The sequence below is a fragment of the Dromaius novaehollandiae genome, chromosome 2, assembly GCF_036370855.1.
Source record: "Dromaius novaehollandiae isolate bDroNov1 chromosome 2, bDroNov1.hap1, whole genome shotgun sequence".
NCBI classification, from domain to species: Eukaryota; Metazoa; Chordata; class Aves; order Casuariiformes; family Dromaiidae; genus Dromaius; species Dromaius novaehollandiae.
In genome coordinates, this window is record NC_088099.1 from 6160748 (window position 1) to 6180181 (window position 19434).

Genomic DNA, 19434 nt, shown 5'->3' on the forward strand with positions numbered 1-19434 from the left:
AACCGATTATTAAAAACTTGCTCTAACCAGAGGATTTTAAATCACTGCTCCTTACTTCACTGCATGGTACTTGCCTTATTTCTCAAAAAATAAAGCAAAAATGGCATGAGAAAATCCTGGAGATAAATTGCATGCTTGTATTTGTTGGCTGCAGAGCAAAGTGCTTGCACTTTGTTAAATAATCAGATACCATTTGATAGGCTAAGTTCCCTTCAATAAACCTGAAAGTATTTCCATCAAGAAGGAATAGCAGGGAAATTTTGTCGTGAAACAAGGTCAGGCATTCTACTTGCCAACGCACACTTGCACTATTATGAATGTAATAAGACAGGCATTGTTAGGCTCCCTCTTGCTTTGGTAAACCACGACCGTACCAAGCAGTTCAATAAGCACATTAACTGCTATTGTTTGTGAGAATCATGGTAGCTAATGCACAGTCACTTACAAACAGCAGTTTATGATGTTTAAAAAGCCTTTGACTAGAAATGTGGCAGCAAATTCCATAGCCCAAAACACAACTGAACTGTGACACTAAATGACTTTGCATGACTGTTCTGAAAGAGCAACTTTCAGGCTAACTGTACCAAGAAGAAAACTATATTTGAGAGTTTTCATGAATAGGAAGATGAAATCTGCAATGCCTCAATAAGCAAACTGCAGTTATTAAGGCTAGTTTTCTACAGTCCAAGTGTAAATGAAGTTAACTTATGATCACACTGACGATATTATCTACCACTGAGTACCCTTTACAGGTACTAAAGCTAATCACCTTGCACTGAATATTACAGTCACACTCCTACCCATTAAATACTGGTTTTATGATAGCCACTATTATATGAGCAGAAAAAAAGCAAAGAGCTGGTCTGTGCTATTAAGTTTCATTGAAACAAAATGTAATTGTCCCCTCAAAGGCAGGAAACAACGTGCCTTAGGAGGATGAAAGCATCTTGTGTGCACATGTGTGCGCAGACCTGCGGGCTAGTCACCTCCAGCGCCTCAGAGCCAGCCAGGAGGGAACACCAGCCCCAGGGGCACCGGTGAAATGCCAGTGCCAAGGTAAAGCCTTTACCCCACAGCAGAAACCAGGGGAGGAGGGGATCGCCTGCTCTAATCATTGCGATGTTAAATTGTAAGTCAAAAAGTATGGGAAACCCTGATCTGAGACCTTTTCTCAGACTGCAGCTCTCCTACCAGAAAGAAGTCTGGAGTTCTTTCACTTCTCAGTCTTCCCTAGTGCCTGGCAGAGAGTGGAGGTGGATACACAGGAAACGGCTTCTCCACTTTTCTACTAAAATTTCTTGTTATTACAACAAACCACTTGATACAGCAGCACCACTTCACAGGCTGTTTTATAAATAGAGACATTTCCTGTGCCCTGTAAAGCTTACAACCTACATGAGACAGACAAAACAAAGCGAATCAGGAAAAGTAGGATGAGCAGAATATTAACGATGAAAGAGGAGAAGGTGCTGCTTGAAGATTTGAAGTGGGCTAAAGGTTAAGATCTTCACGGAGGCCAGTTTCCTTTTTTCATCCTTCTCCAGACTCCCACTGACACAATTTGCTGGATGAATGCAGCAGCAACATCTGACTTTTGAGGGATTAAAATACTGAGTTCATTTAAAAAATAACACTGTTTGTGGGATCTAGATCCTACGGGAAAGAGAGCTCTTTGGTTTTAAAGTATGGGAATGGAGAGTTTATCACAGAGGTGAAAAATAAAAATACACCCTTCATTTGTGTGCTCTTATGTGGCCATGGGTGGTCTTGTCAGTGCACATTTGAAATTTTCATTTTGGTCAAAGTCTACACTATTCCTTAAAAAATAATGCTTACTGCAGACATAATCCTGTCCCATTGATCTAAAGCAAAAGGAGTTTTAGCATGGTCTTCAGGGGGAGTATTTTCTGCCCAAAATAAGAGAATTTAGAACACAGCCTAGACTTTAAAAACACAGTGGTAAAATTAAGCATATGCCTCACTGTGGCTATAAAGGTTTTAAGTATGTGCTTTAATACTTTCAGGATCAGGGCCTGTGTCTTCTTTAATTATTAATGCCTGCCTCAGATCCATTTTTAACATGCTGTTAGCTATCAGAAATATTCCACTGGCCACCCGAGTGCATGCTCTGGGCCAAAACCTGCATTTAATTGCTATAAAAAAATGCTTTTATATGGTTAAAAGATTACAGAGACAGTTCTGAGCAGTAATTAAAGCATATTTAGCAAATATTAAAAATTGCTTGGTGGGGGAATGTGTAACGGAGGCAAGTAGGAAAAATGAGCAGCTTTCAACTCGGAAGCTTTGCCTTACGGACAGAGGCCGTCTTTGTTCGGGGTTTGTACAACAGCAAGCAAGATGCAGCTCTGGGTCTTTTGCTTCTGTAGGGCAAACAAGAAGAGAAGGAAGGAGTTATTGTACTGCATTAGGGAGCAAAGTGAAAACCCCAGAGTTACACCATGTGTTGGGCAGGGTCCTGTCACCCCTTGTAAAGCTTGGTTCATCAGAAGTATCTCAGGAATTTGTCCTAATAAGCTAAGAACATGTAAAACCAATGTTCTTTGACAGGCAGCAGTGCCTGCTGTCCAGCTATAGGAAGAATAGCGCCTGAAGAAGAAAACTTGACACAGAAAGTCCAGATTTCACCAAATTCTCCAGATGATTTCTGTTGTGACTGGTGACAAAACACGCTACTTTATTTAAAAAAACTCAACCTCTGAACACCTGAAACCTACGTATACAGCAGCCTACGTGAGTTTGTGGTAGCAAATACCCTCCTATTCCTCATTCTTTTGACCTTTTCTTCAGGCAGGCCCCCAGCGACACGTCCGAGCGCATTCAGACCAGCACGGCTCCCACTCTGGACCCGTGTGCCGCCAACTATAGGGTAAAAACTTTGGATTTCAAGCCTTGGACGCCAGGACTATTTTAGGGAGAGCATGCGGAGGGCTGAGGCACCCAGGGCGGGCTCCACCCCTGCCCACCACCCTGCCTTTGTGGCATTTGACCCCACACACCCCTCACGCTGGGCCCTGGCCCAGGCCCAGGCCCAGGCCCAGGCCGTCCCCTCCCCCTCTCCCTCTCCCTCGCCCTCGCCCTCTCCCCGGCCCCTACGGAAGCCTCCCGAGGGCCTCCCGGGCGAGGGGACCCCGGAGGAGGGCTGCGAGCGATTGACAGCCTCTCCACCAATAGGAGCTGCGGGTTCCGCAGGCGGCAACCAATCGATGCCGGGCGTGAGGCTTAAGCGAGCAGTCCCTCCCGCGTCTTGCCTGGGGGGGGGGGGGGGGGGGGAAGATGCGCGTGGCCGCCATCTTGTGTGTGGCATCCCCGCCCTTCCCTTTCTCCTCCCTGGCGGCCCGCCTCCGCCGCCCGGGAGCTCGGCAGCCCGCCGCAGCGGTCCGTCCCGCGACGGCGATGAAGACGCGGGTGCGGCGGCGGCACCTGCCTCGGCGGACTAAACGGAAAGACGGCGGGCGGCCGGAGGGGCGCCGCGCTCAAGATGTCGGCGGGCGGCTCCCCGCTGGCGCGGGCGTGCGCGCGCGCAGCGCGGCGTGCGCAGGTGACGTCAGCGGGGCTCTGGGCATGGGCAGGTGGAGGGAGCAGGCAAAGTTTGGCCGGCGCTAGCGGGCGGCGGCGGAGGCGGCCGGGGCTGCGGCGCCGCTGCCGGCAGGGCTCGGGCGGGGGCTGCGCGGCGCCTCGCCTCTGCGCTCCGCTCCGCTCCCGGTGCGCGCGGGCCGCGTCCCCGCCGCTGCCATGGCCGAGGACCCCAGCGCCCTGCCCTGGTCCATCAACAAGGATGACTACGAGCTGCAGGAGGTGATCGGTGAGTGCGCGCGGCGGCGGCCCGCGCTGCCCCCTCAGGCCGGGGGGGGGGGCGCCGCCCCCCCGAGGAGGGGTTTGTGGGGAGGGGGGTTTGTGCCCCCCCGTCCCCCGGGGTGCGTGTGTCGGGGGAGGGAGGTCTCCGCCCCCCAAGGAGGGGTGGGGGGGACGGGTGTGTGCGCCCCCCCCAGGGGTCTGCACCCCCCCCCAGGAGGGGAGTGTGTCTGTGGGGGGAGGGGGGAGGTGTTTCCCGAGGAGAGTGTGGGGGGGGTAGGGGTTGGGGAGAGGGGTTTCCCCCCATGAGGAGGGTGGTGGGGAGGGGTCTGTTCCCCGAAAAGGGAGGGGGATGGTGGGAGAGGGCAGCCCCCCCACTGAGGAGGGGTGTGTGTTGGGGGTGGGGGTGCACAGACGCCCTCCCTGTGATGGGGGGATCTGTGCCCCCGCCCGAGGAGGGAGGTGTGTGTGGGGGGGTCTGTGCTCCCCCAGGAAGGGTGAGGGGAGGGGAGTCTGTGCCCCCCCAACCTGAGGAGGGATGTTTTGGGAGGGGGAAGGGTCTGTGCCCCCCCACCTGGAGTAATGTGTGTGGGGGGAGGGGGATATCTTCCCCCCGGGGGGTGGGGAGGAGGGGTGTGCCCCCCCCCCCAAAGGGTGTGTTTGGGGTGGGGGGAAGGTCTTGCACCCCGCTGTTGTGTTTTTATGCGCCTCTCGGTGTGTGGGGGTCTGCTCCCCCTGGAGCTGTGTGTGGGTCTGGTGCCCCCCACATCCCTCAGAGAGGAGGATAGGGGTCTGCCCACTGACCCTGAAGCAGCTGGGGGGGGGGGAACCTCCCTTGGCTTTGGGGGGGGGTTCCCCAGGCAACTTTGCTCTGCCTCTGTATGGCAGGGGGGTGTGCAGATGGTGGGGGGGCTCTGCACCCTCATCCCAGTGGCGGAGGGTGGGATGGGGTCTGCGCTCTGGGGGCTCTTTTATTTATCCATCACTTACTGACCCTGCTGTGCTGGGGGCGAGGTCGTCTGCAGCGCAAACTCCGAAATTCGTGCGGGTCCCTCCTGCCAGAGCAGCCCGGCTCCGCGGCACAGCACCAGCGCCCGCTGCCTCGGGAGCGCCGACCTGCTCTGGTGCCGTCGGAGGACAAGGACTTTGTAGTGCTGCCGAGCGAGAGCAAGCCTTTTCTTTCCGCTGGGTTTCTGCCGTTGTCCGAATCTTCATTCATTGTCCTCCCGGCTGGAGGCCTGGCCCTTGCTCTCCGTTAAATGGTTTTATTTTTACTTCTTTACGCTCTGTTTTGACTTGTAACAGCACAGTTACCAAAGGCCTCCTGCTGTACTGATTTATTGGCCGTCTCGACCATTTTGTCGGGGTGTGTGTTGAAGGGATATATTGCTCCGGGCTGAGTGTGTGACACGTCTGAGGTGGTGCCACGGGCGACACTAAGGTCAGTGCCTCTTGTGTCACTCTCTGGAGGCAGGAAATACAGTGGGAGGTGGCAGGGCAGGCTCCTGGCCAGAGGCTTTTAGGAAGGAGGTTAATTTTTAGTTTAATCTTTGTGAAGTGTTTTTACTTGAAATTTATAAATGACGTAGCTCTATCATGCCCAGGCCTTGCATCTCTGCCGAACAGGGAGACGTGGTTTCTGTTAACAGGGGTGGGAGAGTTTGGGGAAAATGCTGTTTCAAGAGATTAAATTCTTGGCATTGTTTGAAAGTAGGAAGGAACTAAAGCTTTGGGGGGGGGGGGGAAATCCTTCTGGAAGTTCTGGAAATCCCTGTTGCTCCGCGGGATCAGGCTTTATCCTCTCCCTTCGCCTAGTGGGAGCAGCAGTGCTTTAGAAAGGAGGCAAACTGGCAGGAGGGACTGGGAAGACGCGATCTTGCAGATCAGGCTGTTAAAGTCCTTTGGAAAACGCGCCCTGGGGAGGCTGGTGTCAGCCTCCTTGAGGAGCAGCAGATAAGGGTGCGGGGCTCTGAGCCTCTCTGGGAAGGAGCTGCAGGAGTTGCAGCCTTGCTCTTGGGGGAGTCTCAGATGATACAAAGCCAGGATTTGAGTTTGAGAAGGACAAGCCGCCTCTGTGTAGCTGGGGAGCAGAGTGGGATGGGAACGAAAGGGAATGTAAATGCGCTTCTGCTCTTAGGAGAACTTGCTGCTGGAGATGCACATCTTCTAGTCCGACAGCATGAGAAGGCGGAGGTAGGTATGTTGTAGTCTCACAGTAATGCACAACTTGGGGGGAAAAATCAGGAAAAGAATATTCCACTTTTCATCTCTCCCCCCTACTCCTCTATAAACCTCGAGTTCCTGGTTGTCATCTGCTCATTGAAAGATTGTGTTGGCATTCTGCAGTGTAACGGAGCGTACACTGAAATGTGTATATTACAAACATATGGTTCCTTTTTTTTAAATTTTCCCATCCCCCTGACTTACTCATTTTAAACATTGGTGTGTCTGCCAGCGCCCTGGATGTATACGTGACGCAGATTTCCTAGCACATTTATCATTTGTGGGACAAATAGTCACTGTGTTAACTGAGCTGGCCTACTTTACCTCCTGCGCCGCGTCTCTTGTAAACCTCAAGGTTTTTCTGCGCTCCTGTGATTTCTGCAGAGCTGTAAAAGTTTTTTGGTAGTGAACAAAGAAGAGGTCTGGTGTGGGAAGTGATGAACCTTGCACCGGTGCTTTTAATGGATTTAACTTGCTTTCTGATGAAACTGTTTTTAAATTTTGAGCCCAGCATTCAGTAGGTTTCAAACTCGGTTATTTTTCACATCAGAATAAAGGAAATAATGTCTGACCGTATGGCCTAATTCCTTATTTGTGCTGTTTTTGCCTGAAAATATCCACATGTGGCTTTCACATGACTTGGATGGTTCTATACCATTTCAGTGCAAGAATTGAAAAAGCAAGCTTTCTAGCTGCTAAAAAAAAAAAAAAATCTCCTGTAAAACTACCCTTCTGGTTCTAGCTAATACTAAAAAAAAAAAAAAAAGATTATTCAGCACTAGAGGTGACTCATGCCATTATAAAGGTATAGATTAATGCTTGTGTTTATTATGCTTGGTTAGTGTTTATTATGCTTAGTTAGCTAACTGCTGAGTAGCCTCGTTAGGCTTAAATAACTTGCATTACACTGAATTAAGGGATCTCGCTCAGGATCAGAACCTGACTTTCGTTTGGGGAGAGGAAGGATGTGAAATGGAGGTGTGGGTTGGGGGAAGAGGAAGCAACTTGTAATGCATTTCTGGGGAATGTACCCACAGAGTAGTGTTAGCTTTTACGGGTGAATACAGTCTCTGGAGACATCTAAATTTTCATTTAAAAAGAAAAATGTAGTCTGTCCTCATGCTTGTGAAGGTGGTCTTCCAAGTGCAGATTGCATATAAATCATTGCAGTCCTCCTTTTGAAGCCTGAAAAAAAATTAGACCTCATGCTGCTCCTGCTGCTCAGATACTCGCAGACTCGGCATCCCTTAGATCTCACAGTTCCTATTGGAAATGCTGATAGCAGTAGTGAAGTTGATTGGAACTGGATCATTCTCATTTTGCTGCTACTTTTTTTTTTTTTTGTGAGAGAGATTAAGAGCTGTACTGGCCGTGGCCTTTTGATTTGGGAACATCCTCTTTGCTATTAACAGTCTGTGCCAGAAACAGAAGATAAATTAGCAGTGGGAGTTTTCCCTTGCTCTACTCCTGTGCTCTTTTTCCTCTGACAGATTCCTTCATAGTGATGAAGAGAACACAGGCTGGAGGGAACAGATGTGTTGGGAGTTTCTTCTCCCCTCAGAAATCAAGCTTAAATTGAAAAGTGAAGTGCAGATTTACTGAAAGATTAGGTTTTTTTCAATGGCTGGGGCTCTTGTAGCTTTTGAGTTGGCCTTTGCCCATGGACAGTGTGATCTTTTGGAGTTTGATATTTAGGTTTCTAGTCGTTTTTTCTCCACGCTCTACATGCGAGCACGTATGTCTGTGTAGGAGAAATTCTTTCGCAGATATGTAGGAACTTCTTGGGAATTAATTTTTGGACTTCCCCGAATCTTGTGGCAATGTCTATGGTCACCCATGTTGTGCTTAGGCAGATATCTCACTGAAAATGTGCAGCCATCGAAAAAGAGTAGCCTATAAATACAGGTACAGTTGAAGTCTTTACTTATAAAGACTGAGGTGGAATGGAAGATGCTTGTCCCAATGATAACTTTTTAGGTTTCTCTTCTGAAATGTGTGGGGTTTTTTTGGTTTTAGCCCAAGAGTCTTATGTGCTAGTTGCAACCAGTTTTGTATGCTTATTTTAAACCCATTCAGGAAAAATGTTACACTCTATAAAATATAACAACTTGAAATCTAAATCGAGTGTTTAGACTTCAGTCTTCATGCCATATGTTTTGTTTTAGCATTTCCTCATTGATTTCCTCTCCCCTCTCTCCCCCCGCAACTAGTTAAACAAACTTGATTCCTACTGCATATTCCCAGTGTTTAGGCTGGTTAATTCATTTAAAGACTCTGTGTGCTGTTCGCAAACATTTTTCACTTAAAGTTGGTAGAAAAACTTTTTTGTTGCTTTATATTGTTAAGGCTTGTGTGAAACCGTCTTTGAGCAAACGTAGCTCTGTTTAAACTGTTGGCAGTCATTGACAGCACTTAATCTGTTTGGGCACTGAAATGGATGATTCTCCATACTGCGGTTTCTCAGCTGCTTGGACGTTAACAAATGCATCTTCCTGCTTATTCCTGAGTGAGACTCATACGTGGACTTTGTGGATCCATAGCCACGTTACTATTGCATCCAAGCTACCTTTTCTTTGAGTACCTGCACATCTTATTTCTTTAATGCCTTTGTTAGCATCACTTGGTAGAACAGAGCTAAATAGAGTAGTTCTTAATCTCTTGGGAAGTGAAAGCAAAAGATGTTTAGTTGTGTGTGTCCTATTTTTTTTGTTTACTCTCTGATATGAAGGAGGATAAAGTGCATAAGGAAGCAGATCGAGGGTACAAAAAAGGCAAGCAGTGGTGAAAGAGGCTTATGTGGAAAGAATTCATCATTACTGTAGAAGCAGTGTGGCTGCCTTTCCTGCTGGTCTGAGGGGAGGGCAGAGGCTGTTCCTGCTGCTTTTGGCTATTCTGGGGTACTGGGGAAAACCATATCTGGTGTTTCATATGGAAGTTATTCACACTTCCTGTGGTCGGTTTGTATGTTGCAATTGCTTCCAGTGCAGCTAGATTCCTGGACTGATTAATCTTTAATACTTAAATTTCTCAAGAAGACTGTTTAAATAGTTTCAGTGTAGTTCAATATCTTGGATAGTGCTGAGAAACTTGGATGTGCAGTGCTCCTGAGCACGTCTGGAGGGTGCCTATGCTGGCTGACAAATGCATGCCCTAGAGGGTTGTTTCTTATGCAACTGGTAAAATCTTGGAGAAAATCAAGTCTCTCCAGAACATTCATCTATGTGAAGTTGGCAATATCTATTTTATTTCTGCATGTTAGTAGAAACAGCAGCTTGCTCCTCACGTCCATGTCTAGAGACTTTGTCTAGAGACTTAATCTTTTATGAAACTTAAAAATTGGAGCTCTTTAAAATGGCAAGCAATAACACTGTTTCTTATTGCTAATTGTGTTAGCAAATTGGTAAAACCTACATTTTGGTCAAACTTTCTTGAAAAATTTCTCATAAAATACATAGTATTCATCATAAACTTCTGTAGTAGTAAACTTCTGTAGTGGCTGTGCTAACGGAACACTTGTAAACTCAGTCATTATTATTAAACTTTCTTAATAATAGGAAAAGACAAGCTTGAACTCTGTGGGTGTAGAAGAATAGCTGTGGAATAACAGAATTTGGCATTGCAAAGCCTTTGAAATATCAGGAGCCTGGGACTTTCCAGATGAGTTTATCTAGCCTCTTATCCCGCGCTCCATTTGGAATCAGCTGAGATACAGATATGAAGAACTTGGCTTTCAAAGAAGCTGCAGTTTCCTGTGACTTCACCCAAAGGAGTTTAGCCTTGACATTTCTGAAAATCAAGCTCTATGCATCTTGCCTGTGGTCATGCAGGAATTTCTTGGAGTCAAGGCTAGATCCCAGGCTAAAAGGCAGCCCAGGCTCTTAACCAGAAGGTCAGCTCTCTCTCCTAGTGTGTGAGAGGAGACCTCTGATGTGCAAAATATTGCATATGTTAATGAAGGGTGCATATAGTAAGAATGAAAAATCAAACCTTGTAAGTAAGACAAAATATTGGCTAAATGACAATAGATGTTGCAGGTACCCACTAGGTCCGTGACACAGCTTCAGTATTTCTTGTGTTCCCCTCATGTGAATACAAATAAGCAAGATCAGTTAGGTTGTTTGGGTACCTCATTTACCCTGAAACATTATTAATACTGGGAGTTCTGCAGCTATTAATCACAGCTTTCATATCCCTTATTTCTAACGGATTATGTGGGCCCATCATGTAATACAAGCAAGCAGGGAGCAAGCAAAGCATAAAATGGAAAAATCCCATATTTTTTCACCCATGCTAAACTTAATAGCTGCAATATCTGGCACTTTTTTCTAAAAAAAAATCTCATTTCTTCCACTGCTCCCTAGGATTCTTCAGCAGGGTTGCTTCCTGATGTGAGTCACTGCACAGAGTAGTTTTGCTTAACATAGATTTTTCTTGCAATTAAGAGAAATCCCACACCAAAAAGAGTATTTGGTTACATATCAACCTCCACTAAATCAGAATCTGACATGCCTTACGAGGGTTTCTTAGAGAGCTCTTGTGCTGTGCATGCTAGGAAGTCTGCAGGAGACAGCTGTCTTCAAGTCTTAAAGGCTTCAGAGATCCTATCAGTGAATGAAGTGCAGAGTAAATTCAGAGCACTTATATTTGCTTTTTTGCTGAAATATAAAATTAGATGTCTTTCCTCCAAACATCCCTTAAAACTTCACACCACTTGAACTATGTACATACGAAACAAAACTTTCAAAATTTTGTAACTCAGACAAATTAAAATTCATTTTCATTGGAATACAGAAACGGTCTTCTGAATGAGGTTTTAGTTTCTTGCCAAATTTCATCTTCCTGCCCTGTCTGTTTTGTCTCAGGAGCTATCGAGTTGGGTGGTTGGGGGGAGGAAACAAAGTAAGAAATTGTGTTACTTCAGAAACTGGCAAAGTGTTGTTTCATGCTGAACTGACTTTACAGCATTCTTCCAAATTAATTTTTTGTTTAGGCAGGAAATGAGCCTATATAACTTCATCCAGGAAAGAAGATATGAGCAGCTGTAAAATAAGAGTAGAGCGAGTTGCAATAATGACTTCAACGATCACCTGTTAGTGTAGTAAATTCTGCTTGGGTTCTACCTATAATTTTACTGCCTTGTAGTCATGAATGGTAATTTGAGCACAAATTTTACTCTTCTTACTGCTAGCACCTTGCTATTAATAAAGCCACGTGGGAGGAAGCTCTGTTCGTTTCCTTTTCATCCATCCACAGGATTGTTAATTAAGTGAAAATTGTAGCATGAAATTTTGACCTTGAGCACCCCATTCAGTGTCCTGGTGAGATCTGACTGAGCACATGGCTTGGCCTGTGGTATCCTCTGCTAGACCACTGTGTGAAAGCGTTTGAGTTGCCTTTTTGTCTTGGAGCAGAGTTAATTCACAAATTTTGCAAGTCATGGAAAGGGAGAGCATAGTCAGGTAGGAAAATGGGATCAGAAAATTAGCTGGGATCACGGAATTCTATTTAAACACTTGTGGTCAGAGTGTAATATTGCATTCTGTGGCAATTCAAGATACGTTTTGTGAAACTGAGTTTCTGCAAACATTGTAATGAAAGATCTTCATTTACTGCCGAACAGGTTGAGTATCTTGAATTCAATCTTAAGTTAGGCTTTTGCTCCTCTTTGGTCTTCAGTGGGTCATAAACCCATTTCTCTTGTGACCCAAGGTTAATTCCAGCTTTCTGGAAAGGAAGAGGAAGCTTTGAAGGTGGTGGAGAGAATAGTGGGAAATGATGATGGCATCTGAAAAGTGAGAGAGTGAGTTAAGGGGTGAGGGACACGAGCATCTGAAGAATATTTTTCTTAAAATCGGCACTGAATTAGCTGACGGTGCTCAGAGCTGATCCTGTTAAGTGGGGCAGTTTAAACAGTAGTCTTCATTTGAGGCCATCTGCAGATTCAGGCAGGCAACACAATATTAGGTTACCTCCATGGCTAAAAGCTCTTACTCAAATTAAACAAGATACTACTTGTCACAAAGCAACTTCCTTTCCTGCAAAATCCCCAGGGATGGATTTCATTATGTCAATTTTTAGAGCAAAAATAGAAAGAAAAGTGCTGTCATTTATTTCGCTGAGACAGGGGGCTAGAAAGGACTCCGTGGGTCAGGGAGTCTAGTCCCCTGCTATTGCAGGTGCCAAATCATATAATCCCTATACCAAATTAATGAACGCCTGTGTTTGAAATGGTGCACGTGGGAATTACAGGCACACGTTCTATTAAACAATCAAATCTCTGTGTGACCCTGTCATCTTTGTGCGAAACAGCTGCTTAATAGATTCTCCGCGACAGCGGGAAGTAACAATGCCTTCTGGTTTGTAACACCCGTCTGTACGACGGTGTTTTTATTGTGCCACTTGCTTTACGTTCAGGCGGGCGTTCTTCATGTCTGTTTGCTGCAAGACTTGGGTGATACTTGAAGCCCCTTCTAGGCGATATCCCCTCCTGAGAACTGCACGAACCTTGCAGAGCTAAGCAAGGAGAGCTAGAACGGAGCATGAACGTGGGAGAGCTACAGCTTGGGATTTGTTTCATCTCCAAACCTCAAGTGCATTGACCACAAGCATCTCTGATCTGATTCCTTAAGGTTTTCCAGTGGGAATTTTGACTCCTTTGGAAACTTGACGTATAAATTCTCACCTGTAAGATGTTCATTTTCTAGGCTACTTCTTTGTGAACCTTGTAGGAGCTGACTGTGACCTTAGGAGTTAGTGCACCAACTAAGCTGAAAACTAAGACAGTAAGTTCCATCTGTTCCCTAATGTAAAAATTGTTATAGAGGATACAAACTGTTGTCTAATAACTAAGAAATACATTGGTATTGACTTCCAGCAAACTGTATTTCATTGGAAAAAGTGTCTTGAGCATGAGCTCTTTTCCTGTTGAATGGCTCACCAATGCAAATCTGTATTTGAACAGCTGAGAGTCTGATAGACTAGCAGCCTGAGCATACTTATTTGCCCTGATCATAGGACTTGGGATGGTTCTCATTACTCTTGGTTAGGGAATGTAATTTTTAACCAGTGGGCTAATCTTGTGTGCTGAACACACTAATAGACGCAGAAAAGACCTATTAGATCAGGCTATTCTCTGAAATGAAAGGATAATAGCCTTCAAGAGAGGACATATCAGATACTTAACCATCTGATACTTGAAAGCTTATTTACCTAAAATAACCACTGTACTATCAAACATCTGCACTGTATGCAGACAGATTGTTCTGTTTAGTGGAATCCTGGCCAAATAAAATATCCTCTACAGTTGACAATTACAGTTGAGACAGAGTTCAGAGATAAAGGTTGGGAGGGAAGAAATGCTGGCATGGCTACTGTGCCAAGGCTGTGTTTTGAGCCTTGGTAATGCCTGATGACAGATAGCATGGTATTTACATTACTGCATATACCATAAAGACAACTGACAGTGATTAAGAGGGAAGGATAAACCTTCTCCAGTAATATTGCTGTGTTTGGAAATGAGAAGTCTGCCTGCTTTCCATCCTGCAGAATTAACACTGCATAGCTTCAGTGCCCTTTAAATTAGCCAGAGATGCTGGCACAAAATCAAATAAATATAATTGGTTTCAAACTGAAAATCTAATTTAGGCACGCTAATAACATCTTAAGTAAATGTGGCAGGTCACGCAGGGCTTGTGTAACTGGCCCTCGGAGCTTGCTTTAGTTACTAACATGGGGAAAATGGTCTCAAAGGCAGTTTCCCAAATCACCTGGGCACATTGTGGCAATTGGAGGGTGTCTGCTTTCTGGTGAGGTCCTGGTCTCTTCCCTGGTCTTTTCCATGCACACTGTTGCCACTTTAGTAATGTTTATATCTGTGTCTCGAGGTGGACCAGCCAAATTGCAGCTGCCTACAGATGTGATGGGAATGTGTTCTAGTTTGAACCTGAACTAATTCAGGGGTATCCTAGGGGCTACAGAAAGCTAGATGTGCCATCACAGCCATCTCCTATGGCCATATCTCTTTTCCTTGTGATGCTCTTTGCAGTGGAAAGGTTGATAGAGAACATTAGCTGGGCTGCAGCTCACCACTGTTAATTCTCCTCTCGTAATCTGTGACTAGTGGCTCCTTTTTCCTGCTTCTGTTGCTTCAGCACAGAGTACCTGGGTTGGGTATCTACCACTGTTTGCTGTGCTGACCACCTTTTGGTGGCAGAGAATCAGCTTAAAGCCTGGCTCAGCTCCGTGCACCATAAACTGGTGCCTAGAAGTGAAATGGGTGAAACCAAATAGCAAAGTGACATGGTGGCAGTTTATCTGATAATTTGCCTAAATACTTTGCATGGCCAATCCTATTCCTCATCCTCCAGTCCAGTGCTGGGTTGGCTTATGTCGGCAGGGCAGCTGTATTTTCTCCAAAGTTCCCATTCGTGGTGGAGAAAGCATGTTTAATCTACAAGGATTCCCAACCTGAATGTTTGCAGAAGGTGGGAGAAGGGTAGGAAAACAAATGGTGTTCTGTGTTCAGGGCCTAAGAGATATCGGTAGAGTTTTGAAGAGAACAATGAGGTGTGGAGTGGGAGGAGAATTTCCGCAAGACTCCCCTTCCTTTTGGTGGAAACTTTGGCATTGACTAGTGCAGCTCACAGTAGCCAGGTCTCTCGGCAGTTTATAGATCAAAGACTTGGTTATTAGTAAGTTTTTTTTTGTCAGAGTTCTGTGGGGTCATGGGGAGAAGTACCAAGCCTTGGCCTTTGCTTGTCAGTGGCAGATGGCTCTGCAAATTGTATAGGACTTCTTACCAAGTGACTCAATATAGGCTGGTATTTCTCCTTTCAAGTCTGAGAACTGAATTAAAGAGCTAGGCAGTAAGTCTTCATTCAGCAGTATTGAGTGTTTCCATACTGATGGACCACTGGATGGGAAGCATGTTTAAAGAAGTGCTAGCTACATTGTCTGATCTTTAAGTGGCTGATCACTGCCCTTTGCACACAGAGCATCAGGAATCTTGAAAAAGACATTGTCCTACTTGGACAGAAACCTCCAGGCTCTGAACACAGTTTTTTTCCCCCTCTTTCTCCAGTGATACTATAAACATCAAAAGCTCTCATCAAGATAGTGAATAATTCACTATCAGCAAGTTTCTGTGTGGTTCAAATATTTTGGCTATAGTTCATGTATTATAGTTGTTTGTGAAATCTGCTTCTCCTTATTTTCTGAAATTCTTTAAACGTGATGGATTAATGCTGGAATATTAGTTTTCTGTTGGACACCACAGGTACTAACATGAAATGATTGAGAAATGATCTCAAGCTTTGCAAAAACATGTAATTGAGTCTTAACAACACAAATCCTTCTTGTTTCAATACTGTTTGAAATAAATGGCCTCCCAACTCATGCAGAATTGCAAGTTGCTTGAGCTCTGGGTATGCTGGAGTAAATTACCAGAGGTCATTACCAAGCCAAACCCCTGCAATTTATATGAAACAAACACAGAATTTTACTTTCACAAGTAATATCTGTGCCTTGTCCCACTCCTCCTGACAGTTCTTTCATAAAAAGATCTTGACTGTCATCAGATGCGCTAGTGCGAGACGGAAGAATCATTAGTACTTAAGCATTAGTTCTGTGCCTGGGTGTGTACTGCCTCCCTTTCTCAGCTTGTGCTCTGTCGCACATGCCCCGTGTCTCAGTGTATGCGAGAGCCACCTTTGGCTTGAACCCAGCTAAATGTTCACAGTCCTTGACTGTGCTCAAGGTGAGAGCAGAAGAGGAATGAATGTGCTGCATTCAGTGGTGCAAGCTTTGTCATACTGGAGGGTGACATTTTGACATTGGCCACACGGAAATGCTAGATTTTAAAATAATCCCTTCAAAACAGGGTTGTGCTGTTCTCTTCAAAGACTTTTTCCTCAGAAATCTGCAGTAGAGGCACCTGAGTGATCTTCCTGCTGATTCAGGATTGTAACTTTTAGCATGGTTAACATTTGTGACGCTTCCTGCAGTACTTGACTGAATAGATGACACTTGCCTCGGAAGTCTCTCTTCATCATGGGTGAGCACGCTTTTTCAACATCACTCTGACAATACTAGGAATATGTCCGAATTTTGTAGTAGGAATTTGACACGTCGTAGGAATCTGACACGGAGGTGGCTTGACAAGCTATGACAGTGTTCAGGGACCATTAACACTACATTACTTTGCCTTTCTTGAACAATGAGGCTTCTGCCAAGAAGACCTTCGACTTCCAGTGGGCACTTGCAAAGTCCGGCTTTGGGAGGAAGGCGTATTCCCACTCCGTATTGAGTTGGCTGCAGACCTAAGGATGTTTTGTTTGCTTGTTTTTAAAAGAGGCTCTTTCTTTGGAAGAGGTTTGTTTTTTTCACCAGATGCTTCAAATGAGGTGGAGAAAATACAAACAGGCAGAACTTTGTCTCCATAACAAACGGACCAGACAATGCCAGAAGATCAGTCTGAGTTTATAATTTGGTGTTCGATTTCTGGTAGATCTGTCTCTGCCTGGTGCTCTTTAAGAACATTACAGAAATTCTGTTCCCAGTCTTGTAGTTTCTTGTTTTATTTCTGTATTGTCCCTGGAAGGAGTAACCACAAAGCAGAGCTCCTACAGCTCTTTGGCTTGCAGCTGTTGAACAGCTGAAGCATCCAGAGCCTGAGGCTGCCGTTCGAGGGCCTGCACTGACAGATGCATACATACTGAGTCTCAGCGTTAAAGCATGAAAGGTCCTGGGAATTAGGAGTCCCATCTGTGTGATCTGGAGTGAGGGCTGTTGATTTGACTTCCCTAACACAGAAACCTTAGTGTGTGCCTGGGATTCCATGTCTGGATCTTCTCACTGTTGCATATTTTTATACATATATGTAGAGAGAGAGAAAGATGCAGGCTGAAGGAGACTGTCCACTTATCTCGCCGCTTATGCAGCTAATCATAACAGGGCATAAACTGCATGATTTATTTGGAAGGATCTAAGTTACGGTGGTTAGGCTAAAAAAGAAATCAAAGGCTGGCTTCTTAGACTGCTTAGGGTTGGACCCCAAGAAAAGAGGTCTGCTCAGACAGGACCACAAGGTCTTCAAAAAAAAAAAAAAAAAAAGAGAGAGAGAGAAGAAAAAGCCAGTGTGTATAACTGCTTTGACTTTGTATTCTTGTCCCTGTGACCTACAGATGTGGGCAAAAGTTGAAGGTTTTCTCCAGGACTCCCAGCAGAAATGAATATGTGAAAATGAGAGCAGGGTTGTAGAGCCAGGAAATGGGTAATCCAATACCCAGGGTGTTCTGGCATTTTGACCGTCAGGAAACTGCTCTGGGCTCATGTGCTGCGTTGCCATCCTTCTGATGCAACATGCTAATGTTGGCTGCCCAGCAAGAGAGCTGTTTCAGCCCTACTGGGTTTTCTGGCCTCCAGGCAGCATGAATAGAGCCACACGTACACGGTCAGCTCATCCCATGCCGCCCCGAGGTTGGCAGCACAGAGACTTGTCAACCATTGTCCATGCTTTTTAGGTTTTTGGAACAAAGATAAAACATAAATCCTCTTGCTGGCGTTTCTCGAGGTTTGGGGGTACTTGCCAAGTCTCCCTGAAGTCCTATCCTAACTATTGCACAGTGTATGTGTGGCTGTGTGTCAATTTCTTATACGCTTTTGAGAACGGAAAAGATCAGCGTAGACTCCAGTTTGCCATACTGGGAGACATGGACATGAGCAGTGGTGACTTCCATATGGTAAAGCAGAACTGAATGGTACTTATACAGGTAATACCCTTTGCATGTTCTTCGGCAAAATAAGTTCCTAGAGTGTTCAGGGATTCTGTGACAGGGAATTGGTGTCTATTTGGTGGTATTTTAGGCAATAGACCGAACTGAGCTAGACCCAGCCCTGCCACAGGAGACCAATCCACTGTAGGAATTCAAGACGGTGCCTAGATAGTGGTGATCTCGCAGTCTAGGCCTGGAGGGGGAAGAAAGTGGAGGATAACTCATGTACTTTCATCTAGTCCAGTATGCTCTATTTGACAATGCAGATATGTAGGGAAGGAACATAAGAAAGATGGCGTGTATGGATTTATCCCCTCTACATATACTTCTGCACCTTCAGCCATGCACAGGTTGAGGGTTTCCTGAGCTGGTGCCAGCATCTGAGCTGTTGTACCTGATAGCTACTAGTGGACCTATCCTCCATAAATTTCAGTCTTCCTTGTAGCAGAGAGTTAACTCAGTGATGCACTTTGCAGGGGAAAAAAATACTTTACTTTTTTTTAATCCATCAACTGATAATTTCATTGGTTGATGTAACCAGCATGGCATAAGATAGACCCTTTGAGAGGTTATGTTGGAGCCTGCAGAGCTTGGTTCTTCTGTTGTTTTTTTTGTCCATTTTGTTTTACCTGGAACTGGATGCCTGGAGCCTGAAAGCCGTGGCTTGGTCCAGAGCTCTCTTGCAGAGGAGTGTTTTGAATGCATTGCTCATAAGAGAAGAACCCAGGGGCACAATTGCAAACGGTGCTTGCGTCAGTAATGGCTTTCTGGCACTGTGCTCCAGACAGTGGAGGATGCCTTACAGATCTAGCTGAAAAATACAGAGCTTGTGTGTGTACGGGGAATGGTGAAAGGTCAGGGCAGTGTTATGCAAAGGTGTTCAGTTGAGTATAATCTCATGGTGCAAGGTGTACAGGCAGGAGACTTGTGATCGTGACTAATGGGGGATACTGGGAGCACGGGCTTTGTTCAGGCTTAAGAAGCAAAGGCTAAGGAGGGATGTTATCATTGTCTTCAACTATCTAATGGGAAGTTGCAGAGAAGATGAAGCCCAGCTCTTTTCTGAAGTGTAGACTGAAAGGACAAGAGGCAACAGACATGTTGCAACACTCAAAATTGTGATTAGATAGTGAGGAAAAAGCTTTGCCATGTGGATGCTCAAAGACTGGAACAGCTGAAGAAGTTGTGGAATATCTATTAGAGACATTCAAAATCAGACTGAATCTGATACTAAGCAATTTGATTTACCTTGAGATTTTGCCCTGCTTTTAGCACAGGATTGGACTAGAGATTCCAGAGGTTCCTTCCAATCTAAATTATTTTATAATTTTCCGGTAGCTTGTGCTGCGTGTGAGTCTAGGTATTGGAAGGCTGACAGAATGCATATGAGAAAAGGGATTTTGTCATGACCAATGTAGCTGTTGTCTGCAACTTTCATTTAACCCCAGAAGAGTGCATTTCCTCTATGGGGAGAGGATATGATAGTGCATTAAGATGAAGACTGATGCTCCAAGGCTGTTGTGGAAGATGTCCTCTGTCAATTGAAATGGTGGTGTAAGCAGCTGAGTTACCTTGAAGGGAAGTTCCCATGTTTCCTGGGGTGCTTGAATTCCAGGCAGTTTCCAGT

The 19434-nt window shown here is 45.4% G+C and overlaps 1 protein-coding gene across 2 annotated transcripts in view; it reads left to right on the plus strand.

Annotated features, from left to right (window-relative positions):
* The first annotated feature begins 3545 nt into the window (after positions 1 to 3545).
* Positions 3546 to 19434, plus strand: part of OXSR1 (oxidative stress responsive kinase 1) — a 91239-nt gene continuing 75350 nt past the window's right edge. For both annotated transcript variants that reach the window (XM_064505699.1, XM_064505700.1), the window contains exon 1: positions 3546 to 3823. In XM_064505699.1, coding sequence (XP_064361769.1) covers positions 3754 to 3823 — 70 coding nt within the window. In that variant the 5' untranslated portion in view covers positions 3546 to 3753. The remainder of the gene's footprint in view (positions 3824 to 19434) is intronic.